This window comes from Leptonychotes weddellii, chromosome 12 (genome assembly GCF_054177405.1).
Source record: "Leptonychotes weddellii isolate Sample4059 chromosome 12, ASM5417740v2, whole genome shotgun sequence".
Classification (NCBI taxonomy): domain Eukaryota; kingdom Metazoa; phylum Chordata; class Mammalia; order Carnivora; family Phocidae; genus Leptonychotes; species Leptonychotes weddellii.
Genome location: NC_138380.1, coordinates 55029715 through 55056871, shown reverse-complemented (window position 1 = coordinate 55056871; position 27157 = coordinate 55029715). Strand labels below are relative to the sequence as shown.

General features: G+C 36.4%; 1 protein-coding gene across 5 annotated transcripts in view; it reads right to left on the bottom strand.

Annotated features, from left to right (window-relative positions):
* Positions 1-12212: 12212 nt before the first annotated feature.
* The window catches only part of ETV1 (ETS variant transcription factor 1), a 97121-nt gene continuing 82176 nt past the window's right edge, over positions 12213-27157 (bottom strand). For all 5 annotated transcript variants that reach the window (XM_081800466.1, XM_081800467.1, XM_081800470.1 and 2 more), the window contains 3 exons: positions 26073-26242; positions 19855-19956; positions 12213-15066 (listed from right to left, as the gene is read on the bottom strand). In XM_081800466.1, coding sequence (XP_081656592.1) covers positions 14845-15066; positions 19855-19956; positions 26073-26242 — 494 coding nt within the window. In that variant the 3' untranslated portion in view covers positions 12213-14844. The remainder of the gene's footprint in view (positions 15067-19854; positions 19957-26072; positions 26243-27157) is intronic.

Genomic DNA, 27157 nt, shown 5'->3' with positions numbered 1-27157 from the left:
GGCAGAATTTATAAGACCATCTGTCAGTTTGTTTCAGATCTGGATATATGGATCTCCCCAGCATCACTGGTGATGCATTTTAAAGCAGTATCTCCACACCAGGGTACCACTGCTCTTATTCTAAACCAAACCTGTACTCAGAACTTTCCCATATACCTTTTCTTAGTTTATTTCTTTTTGTCTTTAGGAATGTCATATTTTAATATCCTTGAGAACACAAATGAAGATGAGAACTTTGTATTCTCCACAATCAATCTTTCTGTGCTTTTAACATAGAAAGCAGACAATAACATTGGATGGGGGGACAAGGAAGAGCACAAACCTAAGGCCCTCCTCTTAGCCTTTTCCCAGAGGAACTCACAGTTCCTAGAAAATGAAGCTCCAGGGTCTAATTACAGTCCTCTTCCATCTCTTCTGTCAACTAATTGCATCCTAATTGATCAGCTTGCCTCCACCCCAATATAGCCTACACGTATCTACAAAAGAACATTTTTAAAACAAAAATATCACTCTTCACCCTTCTGCTTAATAGTCTTTGATGACTCAAAGCTGAGTTTCTAAAATGTACTTTATATTAAGAATTTCTAGAGTCTTATTTTATTTTATGAATTCAATTAGCATACAGAAAAATTGACTTTTCTTTTGGTTTACAGACTATGAATTTTAACACATGTCATTGTAGGCAGAATAGTGGCCCCAATTTATAGGCACCCTGAACCCTTTGTCTTTCCAGAGAAGAATTTCAAACTCTGGTTTCAGCCTCTCTCAATAACCTCAACCCAGGCATACTTTCTCCTATCTTCCATGCCATATAAGGTCAGCAGACAACCTATAGCAGAATCATTTGGGATTAGGACTTCTGGACCTTATCCCAGACCTACTGAATCTGAAATTCAGGCACCTTTATTTTAAAACAAAACTCCAAGTGATCCTATTCTATTGTTAAAGAACCTAGATCAAAACATGGGATGGTTGTGGTGTTTATCTAGGTTGAGGGTGCAATCATCTTGGAAGCTTTATACGGATGAGCATGCCCCAGCTCTTTTGGTGTGTCACTGGGAGTTGGGAGATTGAAGTGCATGTCTTAAGAATGTTTCCCAGAAGATTCTGACAGTCCCAGATTTTCTTTCTTTCTGTCTCTCTTTCTCTCACCTGCCAGTCCCTATTATCTACCTGAAATTGTCCACCAAATTTATATGCTTGGGTCATATATCATTTTATCTATAAAGATGTCTCCATATCCACATTCAGGAAAGATTAACTGCTCTCATAACTGTACTCAAATACTTATTAGATATTTATAATACAAAATTTCACATACTGAATTATAGTCAGTGATCTTTTTCTTTCTTGCCTCCTAGACTGTGAGTTCCTCAAGAGAAAGAGCTGTGCCTTCTTCATTTTTTGTCATCTCCAGAGCTGGTTCAATAAGTCTGCACTGGAGTAATTACAAATTATATGTTTTATAAACACAGCAAAAATATCTCAGTAACAATAACAGGAAAGTCAGTTAGATAGTTTCTAGCATGGTGATTTTTATTTTCCCATCTCTGGGAAAAAAGCAGCTCTGTTCCATGTTTTCCTAAATTTCTTGCTATGAATATCAGTGTAGTAACTTTCATCTCCTTTAAAAGTGTCAGTTCCACTCTGGGAAATTTTATGATAAATTTCAATATTATTTTCCTTGAAATTCAAAAAGAATAGTAAGGACCAATAGTAGTTTGTTTACTCATATTAAATATCCCTCCCTCCAGAAAGGTTATATATTCCCACTTTCTGGAACTCAAGAATGGCTAAGTGACATTCTTTGGCCAGTGGCTATTAACTGAAGTGCTAGTTTAAGTTCAGAGCAGAAGCTCCAAGAGCCAGCTGATGGTTATCATGTTCTTTTTCCCCATGCCATAACAACCATTAGTGTTCCGGGTTGTGACTGCATCGTCAGTAGGAATTCTGAAACAGGACTGCAGCTGACGCATGATGGGTATGTAGAGAGAGAAAGAAACTTTGTTTGTGTAAGCCACTTAACACAATCTGGAATAAACTGGCTGATACAAGGCTCTTGAGACATTGAATCTTTGAACAATCACAAGCATCTTTGTGTTCCCAAGCAGGTATGGCAATAAACCTGAATGTAGAAACCTTAACTATTGGGCTAGCTATGGTGAGTGTGCTTAAAATTTTTTTGAGCTTTTGGGGTGGGGGTTACATTAGGGGCACTTAGAAATGTGTGTGTGTGTGTGTGTGTGTGTGTGTGTAGGGGTTTGGCTGTTATAGTTACTGGAGGTCTCACTGGCATGTGGCACCTTGGGGGTTCCAGATGCTATACATCCTACAAAGCACGGGAGTCTTGCTAAAAGAACTGTCTAGCCTAAATCTCCACCACTGCTCTGGTAGAGAACACTGGACCACACAAACTACTTAAAAACATGCAGGTTAATTATATTGAAAGAAAGAAAGAAGAAATGAAGAAAGAAAGAAAAGAAAGAAAGAAAGAAAGAAAAGAAAGAAAGAAAAAAAGAAAGAAAGAAAGAAAGAAAGAAAGAAGAAAGAAAGAGAAAAGGAAGGAAGGAAGAAGAAAGAAAGAAAAAGAAAGAAGGAAGGAAGGAAGGAAGGAAGAAAAAAAGAAAGACAAGAGAAAAGAAAAGAAAAGAAAAAAGAAAGGAAGGAAGAGGGAGGGAGAGAAAGAGAAAGAAAGAAAGAAAGAAGGAAGGAAAGAAAGAAAGAAGAAAGAAAGAAAGAAAGAAAGAAAGAAAGAAAGAAAGAAAGAAAGAGGAAAGAAAGAAAGAAGGAAGAAAGAAAGAAAAAGAGGAAGGGAGGGAGGAAAGAAAGAAAGAAAAAGAAGGGAGGGAGGGAGGAAGGAAAGAAGGAAAGAGGGAGGGAAAGAGAAACACGCAGATTCAATAGTTATATTTATAATGGATAAATGAAAAGCAGGTATATTAGAATTTGAAGTTTTATTCAAATAGGTTATTGAATCTGTTTGTCAAAAATATTCTGATGTTCCTGACAAATCCTTGTTCAAAAACCATTGCATTTCTAATTTTATGGCCTATTCTTGAATCAGTTCTTTAATCAAAGTGAAGGGTGAAATTTACAGACGATTGCTCATATAGTGTCTCCCCCTCTCAGGATTTTCATTTTTACTAATGTGACTATAAATTTATTTATTATAGTTTTTTTTTCCAGTTGGGTGTTTTTTCCTGCCCTTTACAAAAGTATTTATTCTGTTTTGATACTTTCCTTAACAGATGTTATACATCTGCTGACAAATGTTATCATTCCTTCCCCTTTGAACAATACTGTACACATCTTGATCCTTCACCATGAGCCCACCCTAGCACTTGATAGTCAGTCTTTGTGGCTAGGCTATGATTTACCTCTGTACCTTCTTGTTATTCTAGAAAAGGATGTTTCCAAAGGGAATACATTCAGTCTTCCAGAAGGGACTTTAGCATTGTATTCAGAAACTGATGAATCTTTTTCAAACTCATCTATTAGATCAAACAGCATCTTACATCTCTTGGGGGATGGCTGACATGGTAAATTCACATGCGCGTTGCTGTTCCGTCACTCACCTTGCTGCATCCTCTGGCATTACTGCTGAATTTTCCCCTTTCCCAGTCACCTTTGTGCTTTGCATTTGACATAAGCATTTCTCAGTTATGCCAGGGCACTGCTGTCATCTTACTGGCCTCAGTGCTTTGAGCAATACTTCCCAACTTAGTATCAGCTGTGAATTTCACTGCAATGCTTCTACTCCTTTCTATTGATTTAATTAGGTATCATATTTAACTTGCACCTTGAGGGCAGTTTCCATCATGAGGTACACACACCATGGTAGTAGAATTCAAGTCTCCTGAATGCTGAGGAGTCAGGCGACCAAAGGAGTTTGTGCTATCTTCTTGGCAGATCTTTTGTTTAAAGCTAGGCAGATTAGGTGACAAAGCACTGGCTTGTCCTGAGACATGGGAAAAGATCAAATAACAGCATCATGACAGAATCTTAGAAAACTAAGTGAATTAAATGATCCAGTGACATAAGTAACTATTTTCAAAAGCAACAGAAATGTTTGAGGTCAAATCTATTTTCTCCTTCCCCTAGATCTGGATTGATTGTATACATTGTCTGAAATAATGGGGTGTGTGCTGAATCTTTTATTCCATTTCTTTTTATCAAGCCTGAGAAAGCTGTGTGAATGTTAATATGTACTGAATAAATCCTGTGATCACTGTAGTACCTTATAATGATGTGTTCCCAAGCTTCCATATCACGGTTGATTATTACTTCTTTTTCTTTGCAATCCTTCATTTAATTTCCACTCCTTACATTGGTGTTAATATTCCTGACTATTTGAGTTCATTTTTGAGTTCATGAGATGTTGTATCAAATGTTTTGCTAAAATCCAAATGTATTACATCTCCCACATTGCATTCATCCACTAATCTTGTAATTCAATAAAAAAAGCAATCAGATTTGTTTGGCATGATTTGTTCTGTGTAAACCCATGCTGCTTATTGCTCAATGGTGCTTAAATGATAAGTAGTGCTCAACGCAAATTTCCTCATCTAACTTCTCATTTTAGCTCAGAAAAGTCTATAGTGTTTTTTGTTCATAGATTTTTCTCCTGGCATATAGTAGTTTCTAGGTCCTAAACACCAGAGAACAGCAAGAACGTACTACTTTTATTACAGTACCATTTTCCTTCTTTTGCTTTTCCATTGCTTGTTTTTTCCCATTTATTATCCCTACATTTTCATATTAGATTTCCATTAAATTTACTATGTGAGCAATCCCTTTATTCCTATTTTCCTATAGTATCTTTTGAGGAAAGTGGTAACTGGGGGAGGGACAAGAACACTGTGAGAACACATTTTATTTCAAACATCTTTGAGACTGAGGGGCAATGCCCTGGCTATATTTATACAATCTCTGTGGCTATATTAGTCATGTAAAATAAGAAAGAGTTGTCATTTATCTCTTAAGTCTGAATCTCATACTTAACGGATGGTAATTGTTTCATTTTAAAGGATCCTTTCATTTTTCACTTGACCATCACTTAAATACTTGTTATGGGTTGAATTGTATCCTCCCTCCAAAAAAGAGGCATGTGGCACGCCAACTGCAGTGTTTTGGAATGTGATCTTATTTGGAGATAGGGTTTTGACAGAGGTGAATTAAATTGAGGTCATGAAGGTGAGCCCTAATTGAATATGATTGATGTCTTTCTGAAAAGGAGAAATTGGACCAAAGGGCAGAAGCAGAGGGAAGACAATGTGAAGAGATACAGGGGGAAGAGGCCAACCATAAGCCAAGAAGAGAGTCCTAGGACAGATCCAGCCCTCAGAAAGTACCAACCCTGCCAGCACCTTGATTTTAAACTCCCAGTCTCCAGAACTTGACACAAGATTTCTGCTGCTTAAGCTACCCTGTCTGTGTTACTTTGTTACGGCAGCCTAGCAAACGCATAGAGTACTTGCCCTATGTCCGTATTATTTTATTCTCATTATTCCTCTTAGATTATACTTTTCAAGAACTTGGTAGACATTTCCATTTCTTGCTAACCACTGCTTTTATGCCCAATACCACATCAGCAGCCTTTAAGTTCCTGTAGGAATCAAAGAATTCTTGAAGGAAAGGGAAGAACAACAAGGAATTCTATATTCAGCAGTTTTTCCATTCGGAAGGTGAACGATAATATTATTTTCAGGGACTGTGAAAAAGACTGGACACCCAGCAGGCAATTCTGTTTCTTTTTAAGTTGCCAATGACTTGAGGGAATTACTTCTCATCAACTGTACAAGGGCTTCATGGGGCCGGAAGAAAGACTCCTTGCCCTTTTACAGGCAAGGAGTAGGACAGAAACCAAGGGCCTACTCTTGGGTTTTCTCTCCTGGGCTCTGAATCTTAAGTGATGTTCGCAGGGGAAGACGGTTGGTAATAATTGATTTCAGTAATGGTGACCTGAAAAGATTTATCATTATTTCTTGCTACTGGGATTTTTTTTTTTAACTAAGTTATCATACTCACTATCTTACTTTGCCATCTTACTCACTATCCTTCTACTAAGCTCCTTTTCCACTTAAAACAGGTAGAGTCACAGTGCATTCATTTTCATGAAGATATTTCTAAAATTCATAAACCTTAAAATCTATCCAGCTCAGCCCCACAGATACTCATATAGATGCCTATGTCCCGAATGCTTATAACCTTCCACCATTCCTGGACTGATAAAATAGAAGATACAGGAATACAGAAAATAAATGTTTTGATAAATATTATGAGTCACCACAGATATGGGGGGAGGTTAATTTTATGAGGTCCAGGAAAGATTCCCTCAAGTTTATCTGTCCTGGAGGGACGGTGTGATGATTCAATCACAAAAAATCATCATGCAAGGCAAGCCAAAAAGAGCGTTCTAATCAGGCCTTCTGATCTACAGTTCAGGTAAAAAGTGAATTTATTTTCCAAAGTTTGAGAGTGAAAAGTGGACACTGTTAATGATATGCATGGACAATAAGTGAATTGTTCCAGGCAAATGGGGACTATCCCAGTATCCCAGGGGTTCTTAGGTAAGTAGCAACCTATGAGCTCTCTGCTACAAAACAGTCATTGCCGCTGCAACTTTGAGGTGGAATGCATCAAAGACTGGAAATAACTCAGTGTTAGAAGATGTTTTATTCATCTCTACTGGCCTTTTTAAGCATCAGTGGTAGGTTGGGGACAGGAGGCCACTTGTCAGGGCGGGTAACAAGAAAAGCTACAGCATCTGCAAAATGGGGCCTCTTTGGTTTGAAAACCACCTCATCAGTTGGTTATTGTTCCTTGGAACCATAACTAATAACTAATACAATAACCCCTTCATGACACAGTGAGAAATCCCAGTATGTACATGTACACAGCAAATGGGCATTTGATAAACATTTTTGATCAAGATGTTCAGGATCAGGGAAGTCCAGAAGTTAGCAGTCTGCTCTGCCTTGATTTATAAATTTTGACCATCCTCCTGCCTTATGGGCCACAATTACACCTAGTGATTAATTAAATGCTTCATTTTATGGTAATAGGCAGGATTGAACTTACACACTCATTATATTAAAAAAAAAAAAAGTATCCTTGCTTCCCACCGTCACCAGCATTCTTAAGGCTACTTCTTTACCATACTCTTTTTGCATAGAGTCTGTGCACTAAATGATAGATTATTTTAGCCTGATATACCACATCATATCATTCTCTAAGTGTGTGTTAGATTTACAGGGGTTAGTCTTATTTAGTCTGAGTGCAGGGATCACTTTTTATAAATCTGTTGTATATTCCAAAAGGTCTACCTATGGAATGCAACATTTAATTTGAATGCAGAAAGGGCACAATCAGCTGATTTTATAGCAGTGTTTAATATGAATTTGTGGAAGATTCACATCAGGGGATTTTGAGAGATTAAATCAATGGATTTCCCAACATAGAACAAACTGAAATGAATAATCCCAAGTCTCTCCTAATATAAACGAATTAATATTCACTCAATGAATAAATTGGTGTGCAATGCACTTTTCCTTTGGGATCTAAATTATCCAAACATTTATTTTCATTTTTCTCCTTGCTTTGATTTTAGAAATACTGCCTCAGGGTTTCTACATAATCACAGTTTTTTGTGAAAATAAGCAAACAGCAAATTGTGCGGAAAAAGTCATTTTTCAGTTGATTCTATTTCATAATTTTGATACTGAGTTTCACAGGTAAGCATGCAAAATAATTAGAATGGCAACTTTGTGTGTTATTTGTAACATTTACTATTTACGAGCTCTTCATGAAACAAGTAAAAAAAACAAACAAAATTGGAATGTATCACATTTGGGCCTGATACATATCTGAGAAAAAAATTAAATGTAATAATAGATTCTTATCTCTTCACATGCTGCCCTCTCAATAATGAAGCAAAAGTTTACTCCATAAGTGAATGATTCTAAACAGGCCACCTTAATCTGTATGTGATTGAATAGCATAATGCAAGGAATAGATTTTGAATCCATAAGAGATTTGGCAAGTCAGAGAAAAATATTCTATTTCTTTTCATTTAGAAAGTTCTTAGTGTTTAGGCTTAAGAATACGGTGAGAAGGTGGTGGAGAGATGCCCATTTTATCTGGATAGCCTAGTTTAATTAAGTATTGTTATTTAATCCAGCATGTTTGTGAATTTTTTTAAAAAAATCATCTGAAATTATCACTCTTAAAGAGTTTAAGCATACCTTCAGTATGTTTGTGTTTTTATGATATGTTAATCACATCTGTCACTTCAAATTTTAAAAACATGAATGGAAAACAGCAGTTCATGCTTGACATGGCCTGTGTAAAGGGACTGTTTTTATTTGTTAACATACACCTAAATAACGGAGTTATTTTCAAAATAGCCAATAAGCTGGTTATCTAAACGAACTTTTCTCCCTGCAACAATAATTGGGGCTCTGTAGACATAGTGTTTATGCATAATGTTTATTTTTTTCTTTAATAAAGCCATTAAACTACAGGGTAAAACCAAGAACAAGCTATTAATGAAGAAACTGCAAGTAATATGAATTACTGGAAAGCAGAAAAAGCTGCATGTTTTACCTTTTTAATTCTTACGTATAACAAAGTACCTCCTGTGGTATGTTTACTAATACTTTAAGAATAAAAGGATCTAGATGTTTTGGAAATAGTGGTGATGGTTGCACAACGTTCTGCATGTAACAAATGCCACTGAATCACACACTTAAAAATGGTTAAAATGTCAAGTTTTGTGTTATATTATACCACATTTTAAAACAAAAAAAATTAAAGAATTTAATATTTATGATTAAGTATACAGTAAAATATTTCTGCAGTATTGAAAGTAAGACAGCATTTTAAATTGTAGTTTAAAAAGTAGTGCCACCTGCATCGTCTTTTTTTCTCCCATTTTTTCCCCAGGTTTTTCTTCCTCCAATTAAATTCATGTTAAACTATAGGACAAGTACTTTTACTAGCTCTTCAGAAAATTAAAATGTACATAAGAGGTCACCATCCCCTTTGCAGTAATGTGACATTTAAAAAAATGCAGATTTCTATATAAAATAATTTCTATGCTTTCAATTCTACTTTCTAAGTTAAAAATCTGTCTGTTGCTTCTTCTGAATCATGTAAATTCGAATTTACTGTGCCTTAAAAGTTTTCTGGAAAATCTATTACTTTCAGAAGTCATATCTAATAGCATAAATCATGGGGGGCAGTGTTTACAACTTTCTGACGAATTTGATCATACATCTGTCTCTTTTGGTAGCATTAAGCTATATCCTTCTCCAGTAGGGGAAAAATAAAAATAAAAACAAAAGCACCACCACCAACAAAGTGATACTTCAATCATTTTGACTTCTAAATGCTTAAAGACATGGAAAAAACATCATAGCCTGATGTTGCTGTGTTTAAATAGCACTTGATTTCTTTGTCAGATTTTTCTATAAAGACTATTAAAATGGTTAAAGAAATGTTTTAAGTAAGACTGTGTTTCAGCAAAATGTGAATCATTGTTACATACATTTTTAAGTCATTAGAAATTTAAATCAAGAAAGTAGTTAGGTCCAAGTTACAGAAAAAAGTAGAGTTTATGAATTTGCCTGTGATCACGTGACATCTTGACACAAGGACGTTTTTGTCTTGCCACGAGCCTCAGCTTCTCCTCGATGAAGCCAATGAGTGACAGAGGCATGGATGCTGACTGGCACATGGGAGTCCCTGAAATAATTTAGATACTCCCTTCCCCAAATTTCTTCCCATTATAGTTGCTGAAAAGATTAAGTGAAATAATGTATTAAGAGAGATTAGAACATAAAACTAGAAAAATGTTTATCAGATGTCCTGGGACCTAACTTACCAGAAAGAGAATAATACATTGGAAGTGGGAGAAGGGCAGCAAAGACATTACTCAAGTGCTTTGGTCATACATTAAATGATTAAAATGATTCAGACGGTTAGAAGCAAGTCAAAAATTTAGGCAACCTTTATCTAGGTTTTAGATATGCCACTTTAACTTAATAAACCTTAAGTTTTAGATATGTCACTATCCAAAGTGGTCACAATAATACTTTCAGGGTCTGGACTTTTATTTTAGATTTAAATTTTGAGCCTATTTAATTTGCTATACTCACAAATTTCAGTCTGTTTTCTCAAACCATAATTTCAATACATCGAAGTGAATTAAAATAATTTCAATACATCTAAGTGAATTAAAAATGTCTTCCACATAGAAACATAAATACCATTTTAGAATGGAAGTAAATAAGAATATTGGAGTCTATGTGCAGAATAAAAACAACCAAAACCTACCCTACATATGAATTCCTAAACCATAGCTATTTTATATATAATTTAACATTCTAAAATCATTATTACTTCTATAAAGTTGCCCACTCTTCTTACACTGTATTTTTCCATAATTTTTTTTATAAATTAATCTTTCTAAAGGAGTCTCATGTTAAAAAAAATACATATTAAAGTCAAGCCCTGAAAGCACTAGTTCAGTTCTGAGTTATTAGGCCAAATTCTTCAGTATCATGTCCAACACTGATATTTTCTGGAATCTTGGCTATTATGAAATTCTTATCACAATTGCTTAATATGCTCAATAGGCTTTTTAATTTCCTTTTATTATTTTGACCTAATTTCTTTCTTTTTTTTTTTTTTTACAACTCTATATTCTCCTTCTTCATGTCAAACTCCAATTGGAAAAGAGCTCACTCACTTATTTTTACATTTTACTTTTTCTCTTTTAAGATACCCAGTACAAAATAAATAGCCTTCTCTCTAATGTTTTGTCCTTATATGCTCTTGAAAGTATTGCTTGATAGACCAAGTAACTCATTTTAGAAACTCCCATGATCTAATTAAACACTATAACAGTGGGTAAAAGATTTCTGTCCTTGTCGTATAAAGATTAGTTGACTCATATTTTAGAATTGTTCTTTTGAGTGACAGACATACTCTGTAATCCTCACCTAAAAAATAGGAATCCCTTACAGATGTTAAGATCGTATAGTAACAAGTCATTCTAGCACAAAAAGAAATTTATTTAAAAAATATATCTCTGGCTTGGACAACAGAATTAACTGTGCTACTACTCTGTAATTATCACACCTTACTTTTTTTCTCTCATTACCTAATATTTACATGAGGGGTTATTAAATCACGTAAAAGCTTGATGCCATTACCAGATGCTTTAGTGGAACAGGCGAACTTTAATAGAATGCTTTCAGTACCATTTCTAAGAAGTAAAACTATTTCAATGGTAAACAAAAATGTTCTTCGGTAACTTCTAATCCTACCTCCAACAATAGAACTTTTTTTGCCCATAGGTAAATCAATTAGTGTTTTTACTAGTGTCTTCATCTACATGACAGGCTGAGTAACAGCACCCTCCTCATGCTCCTCCATAGCCACGTCCTGATCCTGGGAACCCATAAATGATATTGACTTCCAAGATATGATCGAGTTAAAGATCTTGAGAGGGAGAGATTATCCAGGCTAGACCTTAAATGAAATCACAAGTGTCCTTAGAAGAGGTAGGCAGAGGAAGAACAGACTTTAGTAGACAAAGGGATGTGACCACAGAAACAGACATTGGAGTGACCAAGCCAGGAGCCGGGAGCTGGAAGCCAGAAACGTCAGCAGCCTCTAAAAGTGGAAGAAGTTAAAATGGGATTCTCCCCTGGAGCCTTTGAAAAGGAACAGGTCCTACACACACACTTTGATTTTAGCACCTTTAGACTCATTTTGGATTTCTGATCTTCAGGACTATAAAAGGACACATTTGTGTAGCTTCAGACCATTAACTTTGTTATAGCAGCTACAAGAAAGTTAAAACAATCTGTAAAAAGGAGGTTCAAATAAATGACCTCTAAAATCCTTCTAGGATTTGAGAGAACTGATCTGCACTGTTAGCTTTGTGGATTTTTATTTTTCAGCATTTTTCATAGGCATAACTTACAGAAAGTCATTTTTAATTAGTTATTCAGGATATAATATTCTTTGATTCTTCGTTGGAATCAGTCTCCTGGGCAATAGCTTGTCATCATCAACACATGGCAAACACTAGGGGAGATATTTCTTTTAGTTTATTTTACCAAGTTGAAGGAAAATGTTATATTTTTAATTAATTTTCTATGTTTGAGTAGCCAATTCAATTAGAAATTCAAAACACGAGAATCTTGCAGAAATCAGCTGCCAGATTTATTAATCTATCTGAAAATAAAAACAAGCAAACAAAAAGTAGAATAAAAACAGAACTTAAAAAAAAAAAAGAAAACTTTGGAATACATTTCCCAAAAGAGTTTATAATGCAATGTTTTGAACCCTTCTGTATTGGAAATATCCTTAATGTTGGCCAATTACTCATTGTTTTGTGAGTCACTACCTGAAGCAGAAAAATAGTTTGTCCTTAAATATTATATAATTAATACCAGTTCTTCCTTGATCCCTTAAGATAACTCATAGTCCAATTCTTCCCCAATGGGAAATTAGAACCAGAACTTTAAAAAGAAAAAAGAAAAAGGAAAAAAAGAAAAAGGGGAAAAAAAGAAAAAGAATCCTCAATACAATTTCATTTAGATGGTATTTTAAAGACCCACTTTTAATTACTCCTTCAATTTCTCCAAATATGTTAATTCTCTTTCCAATAAATCTTTAGCTTAATATTTTAAAATTTGTTTTTATTCTAAGTGCTGTAAATGGCCATATGAGCATAGTGGGGGGGGAGTTCTCATTTTTAAGGCATACTTATTAGCCCATAGTGGGCCAAATGATATATAAGGTATATGCAGAACAATCATTGAAATCACAGGTTACTACATATGTTGAAATTAAAATAGGCCCTTTTGTAGGATTAAATGTGAGTAGTATTGATTACGGTATGTGGGCTTCCCAATAACCGTTCAGTTTAGATACAGGAGCTGTGATCCGTGCCATGCTGGAAAACGGGGTAGCCAGGAAATCATCTTTCGACAATCTTTCCTGTGCTCGTCAAGAAATGCTTTTATAGGTTCATTTTGGCTTTGTGTTTAGGATTTTTTTTTTCTTAACATTTCACTGTAGGCGCTTAAAAAATGTTGTTCCTCTGGGATATTGATGGATTGGACAAAATTCAGGCTTCTTGTTTGAACGGTTTAGCAAGCTATTCAAAGATATTATAACACCATTTACTTTTTTTTTTTTTGTCCAAGGTGAATGAAACAACATATCCTGCTTTCAGTTATTTTCTCCAAATGCCAAACACAAACAGAACAAAAACCTTTGAAACTTTAAATCTTTAAGTTCGTCTTTCAAACAATCCAATCACATTTACACAAGTGTCCAAGTGTCCAAAACAAGGTATCAGCGCCAGCAGTATGTCGTACAGCAACTTCCTCAGCTTCTTTGACAGTTTGTAAATTTTCTGTTTCACCAAAAGTTACAAAAGTTTCCACAGTTTCCCTTAGCAAGCTGGAGCTTACTCTTCATTTGTCAATGTGCATAAAAGCTGCTCAGAGCATAGCATGGCATAAGCTATTTTTTAAGCAATAAATGGTTGGAGTCATCTATTTTGTCCTGAAATGCTATCTGTAGTTCACTGCATTGCTTATAAATGGTCATAGTAAATTCAGCATGAAAGAGAATATTACAGAAAAGACAGCAGCAGAAGCATTAGCATTATCTAATATTTATATATGTTATCAACATAACACAGCAGTAAAAGGTTTAAATGCATATCAACGGGCACCATGTCTAAAAATTACTATAGTACCTATTTAGTGTATTGGATATTTTTCTTAAGGAGTGCTTGCTGTATCTAGAACAGCATAATATGTGATTTAGTACAGTTAATTCTTATCGATTAAATAATGTTTCTTTATGTACTCAAGGAAGTGAGATAGATTTTCTTTTTTTTTTTTGCTTCATTGTGATCCCAGATTTAACATTTAAATGAAGATCTCAAAGGACCATGACAGATCATTATTTAACTGAAATGGGCTTCAAAATATTTAAATGACAGTATGATTTGCGTCTCAACAGCAAGGTGGCACCAGGTACACGGAATGCTACTGGCCTGTGACTCGCTTTGGAGCCAGAGTCCAAAACTGTGCCCCTCATGTACAGTCATGGTGATCACTCAACTTCAGAGAGAATTACCCATTTTACGGTTATCCTCTGTGAGTCAGATAGGAAGCAAAACAAAACAAAAAACAGCAAATGCGATCTCTAAATACCTTTTTACAACAGGTACAAAACCAGTCATTTCTAACAGGTAAACTGCCATTTACAGTAGGTTTTTTTTGTGTGTTTTTTTGTTTTTTTTTTTAAGTTTTTTTTGTTTTTGTTTGTTTTTTGTACACCTTGCAGAGACTCAGAAATGAGAGGGGAAAATGCCCAAGGCAAATAGTCTCCAAGTGGGTATTTACACAATGTGAATTAACTGTACCATAGATACCCAGAGAAAATGAACACTTTCTTATGTTGTTATGAAATCAAATAAACATGATATAGCTTCATCATACTTAAAACCTGTAGGACCCCATCCCAAGCCTAAGTAAAAAGTAATCCCCATATTCCCCCACCCATTCACCCATTATCTTCCTGTTACACAGAATAAATGTTTAGATTACACCTACCCACCCTCAAATAAAGTGCGCAGTCCATGGCAGACCATAGAATAATGCAACAGGAAAGCCCCTTTTTGTGTATTATTATTTAAAAATAAAATACAAACAACAAAAATCAAACGAAGATTGAAGAGAACTCAGAGAGTCTCTGCATCCTGCAAAAAGAGGAGAAGCGCGAGGAGGCCCTGCGTGACTGTCACTTGTGTTAATACACGTAGCCTTCATTGTAGGGGTGGGGGTTGCAGCAGCCCCCTTCGGGCATGTAGGCCATGCTCTCGTCAAAGTGAGACAGAGGCACCGTGTCTTCTTCATTGATGTGACGTTCCATGTCCGTCTTCAGCAGTGGGCGCTGATTATCTGGGAAGGCCATGGAGAACAGGGCTTCCGGATCACAGACAAATTTGTAGACATATCTCTCTCCGGCCACCTGATGAAAATACGGAAGAGAAAAACCCATCCTTACGTATGGTGACAGATGTTAACTAAGCTTACCAGAGTGATCATGTCACGATATATACAGACAGTGAATGACTAGGTTGTGCACCTGAAACTGACATAAGGTTATATGTCAATTAACCTCAACAGAACCACAATCTTCACAATCCCCAAATGGGGAAGAGCAGGGAAAGAAAAGAACAAAAACATGGTTTAATATGTCAGAAAGGAAGCATAACAAAAGGAAAGCAGCCAAATGTTAAAAGATATCCATGAAAGCAAAAAAAAAAAGTCCTTACTTTGTGCAATGAACTTCAGTCCAAGAGAGGGAAATGCGGCCTTGAGTAATGATTGACCTTGAGTAATTACATTCATTCCAGGCACAGCTAGAAAGCTTAGCAGTTTGCTTGTTTTAATATAAAGGTAAACTTACATTGTTATTTCAGGGGGGAAAAAATCAATGATTTCATGCAGGTATCTCACAGTGAAATTTTGTGTCCTTTGCTTTAAATGGTTATATCTTTATTTATAAAATAACTGGACCTTTAAGGTGTAGTGTCTCCCTCTTAATATTACATTTCTGAAATTGTAGAAAACCTAAACTTCCAAACCTTAAAAGAAAAATGTGCTGTGTTCTTAATAAGACAAGACTAGTGACTCACTGATTCACAGGGTGAACTGGTTCTTTTCTTTCTCTCTCTGTTTTTTTTTTTTTTTTTTGGCACTGTGTATGCTCACCAAAAAAAAAAAAAAAAAAAACCAAAAGATGCATAGCCTTATTTAAATGAAAGATGGATCAAGAGGACAGCATTATCTTGGGTACAACACTTTTAAAAATGAAGGCAAGATGCATTAGACAGAAGTTAAGGATGTGTGTAAAGCGTCAAACTGAAGTAAGAGGTGTAAAAAAGTGAAGGGAATTTAAAATATACAATGCATAGGGAGGAAATGAGAAAAAGAAATGTGAGAGCTGCCTGAAATAAAGGAGAAATACCATAATTTGTAGGGAATGACATGTCCCAAACTTAAATTTTGAAGACTAATGTTTCTCTAGGAAGTTATAAACAATTGAGTGAAACAAATATGCAACCCCCCCTCCATTAACAGACAAAACTGAGGTTCTCAAAAAAACAGGAGTGGGTTGGGGGTGGAGGGTGGGAGGGGTGTGTGTATGAATACAATTCTTTGTACTGACATTGAGGTAAACCTCCATGTGTATGCAGAGATTAGTAATTTTAGAAAAGCGAAAATTATTCAATGCCTCTGGGTTCCTATGTATCGAAAAAAGGCACTGCTGGTTGCTTTGCCATGGAGAATGTTAAGTTCATGGTTTGTAAACTATCTGTATATGTTTGGAAAATAACAATCAACTATCAAAGAGTGCTACTCTTCTGGACCCAAGATTTACAACACTGTTTTGTCCTGGATGTTTTAGCTTATAAGAGGAACCAATTTAGAGAATCCAAATAATCTGAATATTCTTAGGTTTGAATACAGTGAACACTTAGCTTTTATGAATTTGTACATGTTTCTTTTTTTTTTTTAAGATTTTATTTATTTGACAGAGGGAGACACAGCGAGAGAGGGAACACAAGCAGGGGGGAGTGGGAGAGGGAGAAGCAGGCTTCCTGCTGAGCAGGGAGCCCGATGCGGGGCTCGATTCCAGGACCTTGGGACTATGACCTGAGCCGAAGGCAGACGCTTAACGACTGAGCCACCCAGGCGCCCCTTGTACATGTTTCTTAATCGGTCCTCAGTTCCCCTTTTTTTGTGAAACAGAGCTTCTTTGGAAAGCCTCTTGTAAAACTGAGATGGAAGTCTCTAGGACATTGCACGGCAAACAGAGCAGTTGGTGTAAATTCATTTACTTTAGTCCTTTATAAAAAGGAAACTAAATTCATAAAGGTGAAATTGCCATAAAAATAAAAACAGGCAATATCAGAAACAAAGCTAAGATATGAAATCCTAGTTTTCCCTTTATTTCTTTATTCAAAGCTTTTTGAGAAAAAAAAAAAAAATGGCCTGCAGACCTTAGAGCTTTTAATAACCTGCTTTGTTTTGTTTGGAGCCACAGAAAAAGAGGTATTTGCTTCAGGCTACTGGTAGCTTTTTTATCCAACCTGTTGCTATTGGTTATAATTGGAAATGATTTGATAAATCACTGTGGGGAATTAAAATGTACAGCATGCAATCAAGATTATAAAATCTCTTAAGGAATCTGCCTTAACTCATGGCTTCCTATGATTTTTCATACGAAAAAAACATTTTTGGAACTACTACTATATTTATGGAACTATGTTAAATGTCACGGAGTTTAGAACAAGTGCTGATAATTACCAAGGGAAATAATGTCTTTCATTATTAGTAATACAATTACAATCTAGAAAATGCTGTGCATTAAATATACCCAAATCACAGTGCTGAGATAGATAAAACATGAATTTTTTTTTTAGGGGAGATAAATTGGAAGTTAACAAGGAAGTATCTTTTGAACTGTGCTTTGAAAGACTAGATATTTAAATTATGTGTTAACCTTTTATTTATTTCTTTTTAATGTGTTAACCTTTTAAATCTCAGAAGTAACATAAAAAAACTGGCAGAAAATTAAAAAATTATAGATTAAACCAAAAGAAATAGTGATCTATCATGATATCATCCACAAATAACTGCTGTTAAAATATGTGCACAGATTTCTCTAGGCATTTCTAAGTTTTGAAATAGAAGGTCACACCTGTACAATCTAAAAGCCAGACTCCATCATTTCTTATCTCTTTCAGAACTACTGAAATAAGCAGGGTTTTTCTACATGTTTGATCCATTTGATTATTTTGATTTCAATTTCTAATCTTTCCAGGTAATTGTCCTGAATATACACCACACACATATATAATTTAAGTTTAGAAACAAGTGTGGTCATACAAACATTTTCCCCTACACACTGAAAGATAAAATTCCACATCATAGGGGTTTTTTGTTTGTTTGTTTGTTTGTTTAAGGACAGCGTAATTACCCTCTGAATGACTCTGTTAGGATTGCTTAACCATTAGAATGGTACAGATGTTGGGTACAATCAGAAGGCAAGACACTCTATACAGAGGGCAGGACATCAGTGAGGCAAAGGGGGAGTCACAGGTGCGTCAAATGGTAGCAAGGAAAATGGCTCAAGGCATGTGAGGAAGAAGAGTAAACATGTCTGTAAAAATAGTAGAAAGCCTTCATTTTTGGGCTCGTTACAAGTAGACTTCAGTTTTGTATGTTTCACCATTAAACAACCTATGTTTTCTTATATTATGCAGCAGCACGCCAAAAGTTCTGTTGCATACAGACATTTTGCTAGTCTGTCTTAGCTGATAAAGAAATAGTTGCAAATAGTTTCTTTTACCTTATTTCATTTAATAATGACAACAACTTGATGAAGTAAGAGCACCACCATTTAGCAGGAGAGGAATCTGTTCAAAACGGTGATCCACAGAGAAGGCAGTGTGCAAACCTAAATCCTGCGTGCATTTTCTTTGACATCTGCACACCACTGCCCAGGGGACCTGAGCACCTACAGTGCCAGCCCACTGCACAGCCAGCCCACTCCATGGGTCAGGAATTAGCTAGACAGTGAGGGAAATGAAAGGAATGGAATGCGTCTGAAAGGATTTGGCTGCAAATGGTAAAGGTGGGCTGGGAGGAAGGGAGGAATTAAAAAAGGACCCCAGGGTTGAGGTGGAGAAGACAGGGGAGCAGGTAGGTAACGGTTGTATGTCTTGAAGGTGAGATTCAGGGAAATAAGAAGTGAGTAATGAATTCAGCCTTATCTTTCAAGCATCTTGGGCACTGTAACTTCTGAGAGCTGGCAAACTCCAGAGCACCGATTCCCTTTGGTCTAAAAACTCAATGAAGCTGTTTCCTCTATTCTAGCATGTTTCATGTAGCAAATGGTCTGGTTTTTCTTGGCGTAACTACAGTGGTATAAAAATATGCCACAATCTGCAATATATAACTAAGTTTGTGTCCCCCACATGAACAAAGGATGCAAAATAAAACAGTAATGTTCACAAGAGATAAATCATAAACTTAGTTCACAGCCTAGACAATAGGCATGAATACACATGCAAGGCTGAAGGATGTAACAATAACAAATATCCGACGTTTTACCTTAATTCATTTATTCATTACCTTCTTCAAAAATTGTATATTTTGTTCTATGTGGATTCCATTTGTTTTATCATAAGTTTTTAAAAGCCATCTTCAAATATTTAGAGAAGCTCATTGGAAATAAAGTAAAATACATTTACCTTAACTTCATTCACCAATGAAATAACATCAAACACTTATTTTTAATAAATGGTTTAGGTAACTAAGCTGTCAAACAGCAAAACCAGGCAAGACTTCAGACAAGAAGGGGAAAAGTAAGAATTCAGTTAGTATTGGAATCCATAAACAAAAGCATTTCAAAATTATGTAACTGTGGAGAATGGAGCAGACTATCGACAACTTCTGGGACTATATGGGACTATTAATACTGAAACAACATTTTTTACCAAATACGGTAAAGTTGGGACTTCCAGAAAGTCTACTAGTTTCTATAAGATATTATTACATAGGTCTATAATGCCAATGGATTTATAAATAGAAAGGCTTGTCATACACCCAAAACCAAGAGCTAAGCATATGTTAAAATGAGTGAAAACCTTGCTTCAGCAATGCAATGACATGTGGCTTTTAAAGTATGACATGCAGATTAATGTGCAACATTTCAATGAATTTTAATGCTGCTGTAGCTGCTCACCTTTTGCATGATTCCTTTCTCATAATAATAGCGAAGCGAACGGCTAAGTTTATCATAGTTCATAGCTGGCCTGTTTTTCTGAATGCCCCAACGCCGGGCCACCTGCCACCAAAACAGAATCACATTGTACTGTTAAGTATTACCTTATCAAGATATTTCATAAAACATTAGTGAATTAATCAGTTACTTCCAAATCTTCCAAAACACATCCAAATTAAAGACATAAGTAAAGAGGCAAAAGCTATCATGATCTGAATTTTCCTGTGTCCTGGTTTGCTTTTAAACCAGGCGTGCAGTGATCATTCTGCAACTTCACAATACAATTCTTTGTCACTATTGTTTCGGATACAAAATCAAATGGAAATAAGGGGATGTGTTTACAGTGGGAATGAACAGGCTGCAATTCACCAAAATGAGGCAAGTTTCCCATTCTGAGATATACTGCCTGTTTTTTCCTTCTTAGTTTTTCTGATAAAACCTAGAGACCAAGAACAGCTCAGGGATCTCTTTGTAAAAGTGTTTTCTAAGGTTATGATAAACTAAAGAAAAAAAAAATATGCTGTTTGCTACCGAAGAAAAGAATGAACAAGTGGCACTGTATGTGTAACAGAGGAAATAGTATACAAATTCATAATCTGAACTGCAAATAATTTTTATTGCCCGAAGCAGCATCAGAATAAAACTGTAAACAATACTAAAGTGGAGAATTAAGCATTCATTTAGAGAACAGTAATTGGATACTAAAAATAAGAAGGAAGTGGAAAAGGTCACCACGTACATGAATCCACAAACAAAAATCTCTAAAGCAGAATGTCCACTTTGTTGTTCAGTGAAAAACCTCAGAGCTTCTGAGGAGGTGGCTTTGGAGGAGCAACTTCTCTGGCAAAGCAGAATTTTCCAAGGAACCCTCCTTCCTCAATGTATATATACATACCCCCCACACCTCACCGCCACCCTGGGCTGGCTGAAGCATTACACTGAACCCTGCAGCCTGCTTCTGCTACCCCAGCTAAAGTCAGGTTCTCATTAATTTCCGTATTTTATTCGTCTGAGCAGAAACTGCAGCTGTCGTGCATACCTAGGCAACCCCAAGAGAACATTATCTAATAGGGTTAGTGTTTTCCTTCATTTCTATGAAATTCCAAGTTGTTGCTATGTCACATATCCTAAAATAGACTGCTTTTCAGAGAGATCGTTCTGTCTCTCTCCACTTTATTAGCAATTACCTTTCCCCAGGGTTTTTTTCTTTCAAAAATACTGATCCTTGCTATTTTCTCTCTCCCTAATTTGTATTTCCTGAATGAAGATACAATGTAATTTCGCCACATGCATCAGGATACTTCTTTAAGAGCAGAGAGATGTGATGTAACGGGAACATGACTACGTATCCAAGCAGTCACCATGGCAGGCACACCCGAATTTTCCAGAGATAAACTTCATTTTAATCTAAGTGTTCGAAGCAATAGTGCAATGGGAGGGTGGCAGTAAGAAATGAAAGCCATACTATCTAAATAAAATGTCTTTTAAAAACCTAACAATGATTCATTGTTTGCGTATAACACCCAGTGCTCCATGCAGAACGTGCCCTCTTTAATACCCATCACCAGGCTAACCCATCCCCCACCCCCTCCCCTCTAGAACCCTCAGTTTGTTTTTCAGAGTCCATAGTCTCTCATGGTTCGTCTCCCCCTCCGATTCCCCCTTCATTTTCTCCTTCTTACTATCTTCTTCTTCTTCTTTTTTTTTTTTTAAGATATAATGTTTTATTTGTTTCAGAGGTACAGGTCTGTGGAACCCTACATCAAAAACTAATGATATAATGTATGGTGACTAACATAACATAATAATAATAAAAAAAAACCCTAACAATGGACATCAGCAAATCTTTAACAGATTTGGCAACTGAAGAGCGTGCTAACCTCGAAGGGCCATGAAAATAAACTCTTAATATTTCCTTAAATTAAACACCAGTTTCTGAATACCTTTTCATTTATAAATGATTCTCCTCTAGAAATTCACCAGGATGCACCCAGAAAGTAAAATACTTGCAACCAACTTTAAGACAACCCTGTGGAGGGTGCCTGGGTGGCCTAGTTGGTTAAGAATCTGCCTTTGGCTCAGGTCATTATCCCAGGGTCCTGGGATCGAGCCCCAAATCAGGCTCCCCACTTAGTCTGCTTCTCCCTCTCCCTCAGCCCCTCCCTCCCCCCCCCAACCCTGCTCATGCTGGAGTGCGTTCTCTCTCTCTCTCTCTCCCTCCCTTCCACAAAAATAAATAAGTAAATAAAAATCTTAAAAAAAAAAAAAAAAAAGATAACCCAGTGGAAGTCTCTAGGGAGAGAAAGACGATTTTTTTTTTTTTTTTTTTGATACCATAAGCAGATTCTGACTTTTAGGATGCCAGTTAATTCTCAGCACAAGTGGGTATTAGGAGACATTTTAAAAGAATAAAATATATTCTTAGAGGTGTTTGGATTTGTTCAATGTCACATTCATCATAAGGGGAAGGGGGACACACCAAAACACCTCCGAGATGCAGACAAGTTAGGCAAGGTAAGTTCTAGAAACCTGCTCTACCACAGCGTGCCCACAGTTAACAATACTGTATTGGACACCTAAAAATTTGGAAGAGGGTGGAGCCCATGTGAAATGTTGTTACCACAAGGCTGTGAATTGTGCAAGACTGTTGAATCTCAGATCTGTACCTCTGAAACAAATAATGCAATATATGTTAAGAAAAAAAAAAAAGAAGAAGAAGAAGGTAGCGGGAGGGGAAGAATGTAGCGGGGGAAATAGGAGGGGTGGACGAACCATGAGAGACGATGGACTCTGAAAAACAAACTGAGGGTTCTAGAGGGGAGGGGGGTGGGAGGATGGGTTAGCCTGGTGGTGGGTGTTGAGGAGGGCACATTCTGCATGGAGCACTGGGTGTTGTGCACGAACAATGAATCATGGAACACTTCATCTAGAACTAATGATGTAATGTATGGGGATTAACATAAGAATAAAAAAATTAATAAATAAATAGAAAAAAAACAAAAAACAAACAAACAAACAAACAAAATGTTGTTACCACCAGAATAAAAACAAAAAAAGACTGAAACTTAAAGTCAACAAATAACACAACTAATTTCCAGGATAGGTTAGACCACCTCCCAACTCAGCCCACTCAGCGCTCATGTGGGAGCCACGCATCACTACTACCTCCCACACCGCTCAAAGCCAACGCAGCGTTCTCAACATGGAGTGGGTGTTGTGGGGGCAACGCTTCCAGTGACTTCCTTATGATACGCCTTCAAGTGAAAACTTCGACTATTAGTAAGGAAACCGAAAAGGCGACTACACTAGGAAAATCTCTCTTGGGGCACTTGGGTGGCACGGTTGATTAAGCAGTTAAGGGTCGAGCTCTTGCCTGCAGCTCAGGTCAGGATCTCAGGGTCGTGGGATCGAGTTCCATGTCGGGCTCCGCGCTCCGCGTGGAGTCTGCTTGTCCCTCTCCCTCTGTTCCTCCCCTCACACACTCTCTCTCTCAAATACATGAATACATAAAATTTAAAAAAAAAATCACTTACTGTCAAATGAATTAAGTAGGAAAATGTAATAGCTCAAGCATTAACTGATTTTTAAAAATCATGTTTGAATACCCAACAGTAAACCTGGAAACCACAATCAGGTCCTGGTTATCAGAGTTCCTGGTAACTCTTCTAGCTCAACAAGTTTGAGTAACTTTGAAAGACTTCTTCTCTGAGACCTAGAGATGCTTTACTATGTTAATAATTGTTCCCTGAGACAATTCCCTAGGATCTATGATGAATTTGAAAATAACATCTCATTATCTCAAATATCTCAAAAAGAGAGATGTTAAAGGGCACGTGCTTGCTAATGTTACCCAAACACACTGAGCAGATCATCAGCCCAGGATGACAGCCTCACTCAATATCATTTTAAACTGCAAAATGAAATAGGAAGAAATGAACCAAGGAGTATCTCCTACAAGAATGGCTTCAGAGGCACCTTCCAGGAGCCATGCTGAGAGAGACCCTCAAAGAGTTCCTGTGTGGTACAAGGAGGAGGGCGACCGTGGGCCACAGAGGCTAAAGAAATTTCACAAAGACTTCCCAAAGAATAAATTTAAATGGCACAGCCATTGCCTAATGGAAGCAACTGCAACAGTGAGCAGAGGCAGTAGAAATGTGATGTTTCATCGTGAACAAAAGCCTTAGGAGGCTTAGTACTTACTGAACAACTACCACTGAGTTAGTTACTTTTTGGAAATGGTCTACTGACTCTGAATCACCTGGCCCTTTTTTACTTTATGAGTCTTCCACAGAAAGGTATCTAAATGTTTGTTGTACTGAGCAGAGGTAATGGTATGCCTTTTGTGCATTTAAAAATCACAGAAATTCAGAATCTGATGAAGTTAATGGTCATCTGTTCAAGTCTTCTATTCTTCTCATTCAACCTGAACATCATGAAAGTCAACAACTGCTAAAGAACTTAATTACATTCATAAGGATTTTATTCTCAGTAGTGACCAACATAATTCAGTAATTTTTTCACCTTAACAAATATATGGCAAAAATAAAAAGTTCTGTTTCTGCTCACTTCATTTTAGTTGTAGGTAAAGGGAAATAACTGATATAAATTCCTGTTGAATGTACTCAGTTCTAGGATGAAACCAACTCTTGCAGTGATTATTAACATGTGTGATGAGGTGAAGAGCATACACTCCCATCATGTTAAAGGGCTTGCAAGTTACTTTACATTAAGTGTTTCCAGTCTCCCTTTGTTAGTGCTTCACATTTTTACGGGTCTTTCACTTACATCATTTAAGCACATCTACATAAAAATGAATTTCCTTTGACAGACAAATTAAGCCTTAGACACACTATGAAATTCAAATACCCAAATACTTAGCCCATACTAGATGATGGATATTTTCAAATTCTGATATCGGGCCCTCTGTGCGTGTGTGTTTCATTAGGGCAATGGAGATGCAAAGCTAACCCTCTAGACTACTAGTATATTGATATAATCTGAATTAGACATAATTATGCTAACCAGCTCCTTTTATTTCAAACTTCTTTTAATACAAATTTGAATCAGACCATCTCTTAAATAAGGAAGATGACTTATTTTCTGGATATCAAACAAGGACATGTTATCTGATTATGAATGAATATACAGTTTCAGAGGGCAGAAAATTTAAGATGTATGGGTCCATTAGCCTAGGTTGTAGATGTCCAGTCTATACTAATCTAAACTAATCACTTTGGGTTCAAAATAGCTGGATATCTTCCTAGATTTTACACGTTTTTGAGGTGTTTAGACCCTACAGCCAATATAAGCAGGCATAGGCATGTTAATTGCAAGTCATCCAGGGATGCCTGGGTGGCTCCGTTGGTTAAACGTCTGCCTTCAGCTCAGGTCATGATCTCAGGGTCCTGGGATCGAGTCCCACATCGGGCTCCTTGCTCAGCCAGGAGCCTGCTTCTCCCTCTGCCATTCCCCCTGCTTATGTGCATTCTTTCTTTCTTTCTCTCTCTCTCAGACAAATAAATAAAATCTTTAAAAAAAAAAAAAAGGCATCCATTGCTTTCTTGACTAATGTAAACTAAAGTCGATTTTAATAGTAGCTGAGAAAGCACCTTTAGTAAGATACAAACATTTTTATATATAAAAGTCACCTTTCTGTAGAGGTCCAAAATGCAATCGGTGGGTTATGCTGTAATAATAACAGTAGTTTTAAGCCTAAAGCTAGACCTGAGGAGAATAAAAATTGAACTGAGAAGTTTTTCAGGAAAACACTCCATTTGCATGTACATGAGGGTCATATTCATTTCTTATTTTAAATGTAGACTTTTTTTTTCCCTTTGCCCACTTTCTTTTTTTTTTTTAAGATTTTATTTATTTATTTGAAAGAGAGAATGAGATAGAGAGCATGAGAGAGGCGAGGGTCAGAGAGAGAGGCAGACTCCCTGCTGAGCAGGGAGCCCGATGCGGGACTCGATCCCGGGACTCCAGGATCATGACCTGAGCCGAAGGCAGTCGCTTAACCGACTGAGCCACCCAGGCGCCCCCCCTTGCCCACTTTCTAATTCAGAAGGTTTCCCTAAAGTTTTAAAATTAAAAAAATACATTTTTAGCATATTAATCAATATTTGTTTCTTTATATTGTAATATATCCAATTTACCTAACAAAAATCTACTAAACCCACCTCTTCAGGCTCAATCAGTTTAAATTCCATGCCTCGCCCAGTCCACGCAATGAAATGAGAATTAGAAGGGTCATCCAGAAGAGCTACCAAAAACTGCCAGAGCTGAAGTGATCCCCGCCGCTGGTATGTGGGTCCTTCCCGATACATTCCTGGCTCCTGTTTGATGTCTCCTAAATTAAAAAATGTTAAAGTTTCTATTATTAGCAATATTACGACATTTACATAAAATTTACATTAAACCAATCATGAAAATGTTTCAGCCACAACCACTTTACAGGTTTCTATGAAATATAACGTTACCACTTTAAATAGGGCTTTAAAACAGTTAAAGGATTTAATGTAAACCAAGAACCTGTACAAACTTACAGACAACTATATATAACATATAAGGGTCAAAATAAATGCAAACAGGTGTAGAATAAATCCACGAATGTCATTTGCTTATTAAAATTTTGTATAACTATCTTTCTATTTTCACTCATTTATTTAAAAACCATACCATCCAATCACACTTCTTGCTTTTATTGTTAATGACATTATTCACTACTCTAAGCAACATGGAAGAGGGAGTAATTGATTTTAAGCTCTGGACATTTTATTTGTACAAATTCTGCAAACTATACTTTGTAATACCTCATTGACCAGTACATGAAAAAATTTGCAAATTTTAATGCAAATATTTCAAAGCAAATTTACTTTTATTTATTTATTTTTACAGATTTATTTATTTATTTGTGAGAGAGAGAACAGGGGGAGAGGCAGAGGGAAAGGGAGAGAATCCCACGCAGACTCGCGCTGAACCCCATGTGGGACTCGATCCCATGACCCTGAGCTCATGACCTGATCCAAAATCAAGAGTTGGACGCTCAACCAACGGGGCCACCCAGGCATCCCATCTCACAGGAAATTTAATTCTTAAATTCTGAGTTAAGTAATCTGTACTTTATGTAAATTAGGAAAATCACACAGGTAAACCAGGGCATATCGGATTATCATCAGACCATCTTTTTCCCACACCTCCATACTGGCACCACCACTTTCTTAACTGGCAGCAAATAAAAATTCATTTTTCTTTATCTCTTGTT